The following is a 9,228-nucleotide window of genomic DNA, read 5'->3' as shown; positions in this document are numbered from 1 at the left end:
GGCTGTAGATAGACGTTTTTTTGGGGTGGGGACTGAGCCCCTCTAGCCCTAACCACCTGCCACCTATGCTCTCACTGTGAAATGATCATTTAAAAAAAATCCCTTTGTTAAACTCATTGGCTACAGACCAGAATCTAGAGTTAAGTGAACACTTTTCAACACATGCTCATTTGTTCTTAGGCTTTAACTAAATGAAATTAGTAATTTTTCTATCTGTTTCACTAAACATGTTTTGTTCAGTAAACATGTCTTACTGCAATCAGGAGTCTGAGGGGGTAGGACTGCTGAGAACAATGCCGAACACAGATGATTCATCTGTCTCTGCTGTCTCCCATCATTTCACCCTGTAAACATTGACTGAATGTTCACTGAAAGTGTTGACCACAGTAGTATTGGTCCAAAAAAGGTTTTTGCACTTTGCTTTCCAATAAATGTGTCAAAGTTCAGACTTGCTTCAGTCTTTATTCATTATTTATGATTTTGGGTGATGATTTTAATCTCTGCGACTGTTTGCCTTTCAGCTCGTATTTACTCCCATTGAAATCTGACAGCTACAGTGTCAAATTTTGGAATTTCATTTTGCTTATTCATTTTCAGTTCAATGTGTTTTATAAACAATTAATTTAAAAGTGATTTGTGTGTAACTTGTGCGTACCAACGTCATTTAAATGTAATTGTTGTAATTTGTGCCATGAACCCAATACTGAGTAATCTCATTAACCTTTTCCCAGGATTTGATGTGCTTGCAGTTAGTGAGTCATTATGCTGCTGCATCTGTGTAGTGTTAAGGTTAGTGNTTTTTTCCTGCTTTTCTCATATTCATTACCATCCATTACTCATTTACTCTCATTGACAATGGAATGTATCTTTGACAATGAAATGCATCCCAATATAGTGTCAGTTAAGACATGTCTAATAATTTCTTTGAGGGCGTACACCTTTATTTCATTTCAGGATGCCCGTGTCACAGGTAGGTAGGCATGTGCAAGAAAATATATTTTAAAATTGTATGACTTTATGCAACCCTAAGAAAATATGTAAAACAGTTGAATGATTTGCATGTTCACAGCATACATTTAATAAAAAGGAATTTAATTCATAAGTTGATGTAGATAATACAACAAGGCAGAAGGGCACCAGAAAACTGCTCAAAAATCAAAGGAACTCCGTGAACCATGAAGGCCAAGGTTAGGCTTACAGAAAGACAAATTTAAATCCCTTATGCTCTTCAAAACCCAACCCATGATTCTGAGCTCAGTAGTAAAGCTACTTTTAAAATGGCAAACTGAGCTTCTCACAGAATAGTTTTAAGCTTCAGCTATCACTTTGATCTGAACAAGCTATAAAAGAAATCTCCCTGGAATGTATAACTTGATTTCCCATCCAAACGACATAACACTTAACATAATGCAATTACTGAACACACATTGTACAATCTGAGGCATTATTATGGGAGATAAATTAGGAAGTTCCTGATTAAAAAGAGTCTAAAGGACCCTATTTTATTGCTGAGGCAGAAGGGAATACAATATTCTATCAGGTACACTGGCCTAGAAAAAAGACAGATTAGAGTGGGCAGGTTGAACGAAAATGGCTTTATGATTCCCATTCCACAAATGCTTTTCAGAAATATTTATTTCAATTCATATCACAGATATTGGTAAAATGTTCAAACTATATATTGTGTCAAAACAAGTAAGGCATATGTACCCTTGAACTGTGTCTTGAGCTTTCATCAACTATCATTTCCATTTTTCTTACTTGATTCCATCCCTGTATATGTTCATCACAAACTAATATTCCATGGCTCAAAGAGTAAATATGTTTGACCTTCACTTAATCTAATGTTGATTGAATCCATGGTATATTACCAATGATATTTTGTTGACAACATTTGCTATGTTATCTATTGAAATGCCAAGTAGGAATGGAACACATAAAACAGATTAAGTCACAGAGAATTCCTACTGCAACAGTGGAAAAGGGTCAGTTACAAGTGATTCAATCCTAGAGATGTGCTTTTTCAGATCTATCATCAAGTCCGGCAGTCATGTCTTTACTGCTAAATCACATGTGGCACTATTACAGCAACAGAATGCTTCAGGAGATCTAAGAAAGGCAGGCAGTCTCAACAAGACTTTTCTCAATATATACCAACATGTTTTTTTCACATGCCTTCAGATTGATTCTAATCCTTTCATAGCAGTTACACTGCAGAACTCATTGAATTGATGAGATCACTGAAGTCAAGATATTGACTGTGCTTTTGGTCATCATTTCCCTCCCCACCCCCTTCGCTCCCACCCCCAGCTCAGGTACTCAGCCATTAGTGTCAGCTGCTTTGAAACACACTCCCGATGTGAAAGGCACTAGATCAATGTAAATTTAAATAACTTAAATAAATGTGTTGATCATGATTAATATAAAAAAAAGTCAAATTTTGATACTTGAGACCGGAAGCTGGTTTTACGTTCCAAGATAACATTTGACTCTTCTCTGTAGGTATTCACAATTCTATGCATAATAATTCAAGGGCAAATAATTCATATTTAACTTCATGAAAATGGCTGTAGATTATCATAACAACTTGCTAATCAAATGCATGTTAATAAATAGATGTATTGAAGAAGTGAAGGTTGGAACTAGGACAGATAAATCAAACAAAATGAGCTTAAATAGTACAATAAGGAGATGGAATAGAGAGTTCAGTGTAGCAGAAACATTGCCTCACACATGAAATGCAGGAGAAAATGTTGAGAAGGTATTACCTGTGAAAAAAGCAAATCTAAATGTTTAGCCGATTACAAATGAAAAATGTAACCAGTAGAATGGGAATTTACACCCAGGCTATAATAGCATAACACAGATCTGAATACAAATTACTATATGAATAAGCAAAGGGTTGATGTTTGGGAATGTTATGATGAACTAATCATAATAAAGAGGAAAACATATCAGGAGTAAAGACTGTAAATGACATTAACTTATTACTATAATTAGTTCACAGCAATTATTCAGAATATTTTTTTTTACTTCCCTGAGGGTAGACTCATATGCCAGAAGCAACATCCATCAAACTCAATAGAACATTACACATTCCCAGATAAATCATTCCTTGTTTATCAGCTACTCACTAAGCAAGCTTAATAGTTTGTTACAATTAGGATAAAATCCCACCTGGATCTAGATTTACTCTATTAACAACAATAACAAAAATATATTTGTGCGTCTTTCACATCGGGAGGATGTCCCAAGTCGCTGGACAATCAGTGTTTCGGACCTGAACTGGGGTTCAGGATTGGGGCGGATGGAGGGTAGTGGGGAAGGAGGGTAATTGAGGGTTGAAGAGGAGGGTCTTGAGACAGATCTTGAAGGAGGCAAGGGAGGGGGCGAGGCGGAGAGACTGTGGGATGGAGTACCAGGGGTTGGGGGCAGAGTAGCTGAAGGCCCACCCGCCAATGGAGGGGCAGGCGAGGCGGGGGAACCTGAAGCAAGCCGGATCCTGTTGAGCGGAGAGAGCGCTCAGGTTGGTAGGGCGATAGAAGGTCACAGAGGTAGGGTCACAGAGGTAGCAAGGTGGTGGAGGGCTTTTAAGGTGAGGACCAGGATCTTGACCTGTATCCTCTGTGTGATGCCTTGTGTGAATGTATGACTCTGCAAATGCCCTGCTTGTCGGCCTTCCCAACTCCTCCCTCCACTGGCTGCAGATAATCCAGAACTCTGCAGCCCATGTCCTCTCCCGCACTAAACTCCGTGACCCCATCTCCCCCATTCTCGCCCGACCTCACTGGCTCCCTATCCTTCAGAGGATCCAATTCAAGATCCTGGTCCTCACCTACAAAGCCTTCCATGGCCTCGCCCCATCCTACCTCTTCGATCTCCTAACCCCCTACCAACCCGCCCGTTCCCTCCGCTCAGCCGGCTCTGGCCTGCTCCACGTCCCCCAACCTGCCTGCCCCACCATTGGCGGGAGAGCCTCAGCCACTCTGCCCCCAACCTCTGGAACTCCATCTCCCAATCACTCTGCCTTGCCCCCTCCTTAGCCTCCTTGAAGTCTCGCCTCAAAACCCTCCTCTTCGACCATGCCATCAGTCATCTCCCTTCTCCTCCTCTCTCCCTCCCTGACCCCAGCTCGAGTTAGAAATGCTGTACTCTGACGTCAAAGGTGCTATACAATGTAATCTTGTTGTTGTTGTTGTGAATGGAAGCCAGTGGAGTCGGGTGAGGATGGGGGTGATAGGGTCACGGGGCTTGGTGCAGGAAAAGACATGGGCTGCAGATTTCTGGATGATCTGCAACCTATGGAGGGAGGAGTTGGGGAGGCCGACAAGCAAGGAGTTTACATAGACAAGCCTCGACGTAATGAATATGTGTATGAGAGTTTCAGCGACCTGTGATGTGAGACAGTGGTGGAGCCGGGCGATGTTGCGCAGATGGGGTAAGGTGGAGCGGGTCATAGCACAGATGTTGGGTAGAAAGGATAGTTGAGGGTCAAACAAGATGCCAAGGTTCCAGAACAGCTCCTTGGATCATCCAAAACAACAGTAACTCTCATTTATATAGTGCCCCTCACACAGGGTAGAATCCCAGAACGCTTGAAAAACATTTTTCAGAGCGTTTCAGAATTTGGCAAATTGTTGCATTCAGTTTTAACTTAGCCCATTTTCTGTAGTTCTTAAAAGAACTTTCAAAAAAACTGCTACAAAAGTAAAGATTTTTTAAAGAATTTAACAAATTTTGGATGGCCTGAAGTGCTGATCCAGGTAGAATTTCTATCCAGTAATTTCCAGACACAAGTTCATAAATAATAATAATAATAAAATAATAATAATCGTTGCATTTGATATAGCGCCTTCAAGACATCTCAAAGTGCAACCGACTCTAAAATTGTTCATCTTTTTAGGCTTAAGAATGTTGTCTTAAAATTTAAGATTCATGTAAAATTTTGGGAAACGATCATAAATTGAGTTCTAATTTCGAAGCTGGCATTTTACAAGACCTAAAAAGAAATCGGAAAAATTGGCTTTTTATTTCTTTTTTGCGTGCAGCGCTTTGTTACCAGGTGGAAAGCTTTTTTATTTGCATGCGTTTCAAACTCGTGCTAAGGTTAGTGAAACGGTGAACCATTCTGGAACCACAATTGTAAGACCTTTTTTTATGAAGGAACCCTTCCTGCCTTTACACTCAACTTTGTTCAGAAGTACCACTTCGATCGTTAAATATATTATGACTCTTTCCATTAGACTGCAGCTATTGCTCGTAAAGTGAACTAGAAACAGATCTCCCCCCACACACATACTTCAGACAAATATAGCTGTTTTTTTTCTAATTATCATTGAGACCTCATACATTTCTAAGGTTTCCTTACCAGATTGATTAATCAAAATGCCATTAATATGATAATTTACTGTAATCTCTAGTTCCTCAAAATAGAAAAACACCCCTTCCAGGACTCAGCTTGACTCTGGCGAAAGGAAATACAATCTTGCTTATTCTATTCTTTAATGTTATTGTAAACCACAGCAATTTTTCTTTCCAAAGTGTACCATTGGATTTGATGGGTAACCATGACAAGGTTTACATTCAGTGTAAAATTAGCCATTTCGTTTACATGATTATATCCACTTCACAAATATCTGGCTGATTTTAAAGCATTTATATTTAGAAATGATGAATCTTGATTGGAATCATTGGAATCTTCATTGGAATCTTGATAAAATATTTTCATCTTTGAAAGACTTTTGTAATCCGCCAAATTCTGTGTATGAGCACGAATATTTCAAGAAAATTTTGGCTTCATCAGGACAACTACAAACTAATGCATTTCCTTCACTAGAGTGCATCTCCTTCACACGTGCCAGTGTTTATGCTCCATCATGAGAGCGTTCACCTCTCCTATTCCTCTCTCATATAGCTCTCTATTCCCTTCTCCCTCATCATCATCATCATCATCATCATGTTTTCTCTTAAATACATGGTTCTATTTGCTTCAAACACAGCTTCCAGCAGTGACTTCCACATTCTCACCACCCTCTGCATGAAGAAGTTGCTCTTAACCTCTATTAGATCTTCTGCTAGCTATATGGTGATTGTAATAGATTCTTAAACAGTTTGAAACTGCTTGAAAGCCCCTGACCTTCCTTACATAGCAACAGTTCTAGGCAAGAGTAGACCATTGGACTATCTAGCCTAGCTTCTCAAAAGATTCCTGTGACACAGCTATCTTGCGACCTTGCATCTCTCTGAGCTTCAGAGAGTGTAAAATGTATTGGGGTTGGCCATCTTACCATTGCAGACTTTATGCTCCTTTCTGCAATATTGGGGTCTAAACGTGACTCTTTTAGACAATTAAGGTAATCTGGTAATCCCATGCTAACTCCAGGGGTCTGATTGTAAAGATCTCATGAGAGAGATTTTCCAGGATATACTGTTTGATATACTGTACTTCAATATTCTTGAATAAAGATCTCTGTTTGAAATTGGTGACCTTTAGACCCCATTATCTGGGCAGCTAAACAGGGTATAGACTGATTGCTTTTAGGGTTTCATTTGATTCTATGTTTACTTTACATAAGCCTTTTGGCTTCAAGATTTTTAAGCTATAATATTTTGTAATGATATTTACGACAAATGTAAGACATTACAGCAATTTGATAGTAGTTTTAAAACTTGAAACATGCACCACAGAATTCTTACGCTACTTTAAAGTAATTCATCTGCTAATTGTCAGTTTAACCATGTTCAGAAATAATGCCTCTTCTTATTTTCCTGGAGTACTTTTGTTTTTTTCCTCTTAGCCTAATTACTCTAATCCTGGATCAAATATTTATTCTTCTTTTCATTTTACTAGAGTTATTACTTTACTATTTTGGGATAATGTTTAAAGGGAAACTTTTTTTTCTTCATTTGTGTCAGCCTGGCTCAATAAGTAGCACTGTCACCAATGTGTCAGAAGGTTGTTGGTTCAAGCCCCACTATGGGACTTGAAACTCATAATAATAATAATAATACGCCTTGCCTTATCATGTTGTTGATATAGTGCTTTATCATGGTCTCTGCTAACTTATCTGATCTCAGCTCAGTCATTGCTGAGGTTGCTGCAGTTGGCCCCTGGTGTAGGGTTTCTATCGCTGTCTTGCTTCTCACATCTGTGCTAACATTCATAATTCCTGCTTCTAACATCCACGCTATTTTCAAAGAAACAGAAGAGATTTTCACCATCTCAGCAACAGTGGTAGAGACCTCTTGAAAAACACCAACATTCAAACTTCTTGGAGCTTTCTTACGACTCAATCTATGCCAACTCCCTTACAACAGATTAAACCTGGCATAATGGATGGTAGCAAATGCTAACTGAAGGCCATTTAATTCAAAATCACCTGAGTTGCCAAACCACCACCTAAGAGGATTCCCTGACATGTCTGGGGGTATCGAAGGCCACTTTACTCATTAAAAATTAAGAGTCCTGCAGAAATGGTGATTTGTGAACAAAGATATATAATGAGCTGTGCAGCTCTTTGCAGAGGGACTTCCCAAACAGCCTAGTTCTTACTGACATTGATGTTCAATCAAGGCTGATTTTAATTGTTTTTTTGTGCATGGCTCCAGGCACAGCATTATCTATCGGAACGAAGATGATGTGTTCCTATGTGAATTGGCAGTATGCAAGTTTGCGACCCCACATGCTGGAAAATAGGAAAATAATTTTATAAAAGCAGAACAACTGTAGTTTGCCTGCACATCCTTTCAACTGGAATTTCAGCCCAATAGTATATTGGGGTTTGTAATAGATTCGATATTATATATTTACAATGAATTTCAGTCATTATAAATATACAATAATTGATAAAGCATTCCTTAACTTATTCAGGAAATGCTTTAGGGAATATTAACAGCAGGAGACTCTGTGCAGGTAAATTTCTTCCAGGGTGACGGCACTGCCATGGTTATATGATGCGGAGGAGAGCTCTGGTATTTTGTAAATTTTAGGAGCTTAAGTTTAGGGCTTTTTTATTTGTTTAATATTCTTTTGTTTTCCTAGGGGTTGTAGGAATACTGAAATCCTCATTGTTCTAGGCCAAAAGATTAACTCACCTCAGGGTCACACAAAATGATAGCACTATATCCCTGAGAGTAACAGACTTAGAGAGGAGTGCCACCTACTGGTAACGTTAAAGTATTCCTTAAATACGTTAAGGAATGCTTTAAAGAAGACTGCAGATTTTACCTCAATATCAGTTTACAAGCAGTACCGAAAGAACAGTGAAATACAAAGAAAGGCAGTGTTCGAAATGAGGAGGGAGTTTCTCCTGGTGCCACCCGATAGAATCATTCATTGCATGGCTGTTTGTGAGACATTATTATGCATAAATTTTCTGTCTATAAATGCCATGTTTGCCTATAAAATACAAGGTCACTACAATTTACAGTAAGCCCTATGAAGTGCTTTGTGATGCCCTCCTGATGTGAAAAACACTCATTTTATTATTTTGCTGGTTTTTGGTAGGAACTACGTAAAAATGGCTTCAAAGTTGAAACTGACCTAAATTGCTAGGAAATAGACTAGATCTAAATCCAGGTGGAATTTTATCCCCTTGATGTAATAACGATCATTGGTTAATATCATGTTGAATATAACCACATTCTTACCACACAGTGAATTATATGGTAAAGTAAATTTCTCTCAAATGGGGTCTCTGATCTTTCTGCTGCCTTCATATTATGAGATCACATGCTATTTTTAGCGATCAGTATAAATAGACCCCAAAGGAATAGCGTGTGGTAGGGCATGTTGAAAGGTCTTCGTGAATACACTTCAAATTGCTTTCCAACAAGGGCTGAGTTTTTATTAAAAATGCAAAAGATTAGGGATACATCTGCTTTCATCCTTTATTGTAAACACAGTGTTTGAAAGATTTATTTACCGTAACATACAGGGTATATATTTTTTAATTTTAATAAGTGCTTTCAAAGGGAAACAAAGCTAAAACATCTTCGCTGTTTTAATTTATTTTATGGCCTGTGCATTCTTGTACATTTTAAAATGAAGTTTCTTGCTTAAACAGAGAGAGCGCGAGGGTACTATAACAATAATCCTTGCATTTGATATAGCGCTTTTCATGTCTTTTAGACGTCTCAAAGTGCTTCTCAGAACATTCATTAAAGTGAATTGACTGTAATTCTGTGGGCGAAAAATAAACAAGAGGGTGCTGATTTTGGAGAGGATAT

General features: G+C 38.5%; 1 protein-coding gene across 2 annotated transcripts in view; it reads left to right on the top strand.

Moving 5' to 3' along the window:
- Positions 1 to 738: 738 nt before the first annotated feature.
- LOC103181263 (E3 ubiquitin-protein ligase HECW1) overlaps positions 739 to 9,228 on the top strand; it is a 188,845-nt gene continuing 180,355 nt past the window's right edge. For both annotated transcript variants that reach the window (XM_042332011.1, XM_007897618.2), the window contains exon 1: positions 739 to 789. In XM_042332011.1, coding sequence (XP_042187945.1) covers positions 763 to 789 — 27 coding nt within the window. In that variant the 5' untranslated portion in view covers positions 739 to 762. The remainder of the gene's footprint in view (positions 790 to 9,228) is intronic.

Source organism: Callorhinchus milii, unplaced genomic scaffold (genome assembly GCF_018977255.1).
Source record: "Callorhinchus milii isolate IMCB2004 unplaced genomic scaffold, IMCB_Cmil_1.0 Scaffold2, whole genome shotgun sequence".
NCBI classification, from domain to species: domain Eukaryota; kingdom Metazoa; phylum Chordata; class Chondrichthyes; order Chimaeriformes; family Callorhinchidae; genus Callorhinchus; species Callorhinchus milii.
This window is presented reverse-complemented; position numbering and strand designations above follow the sequence as displayed.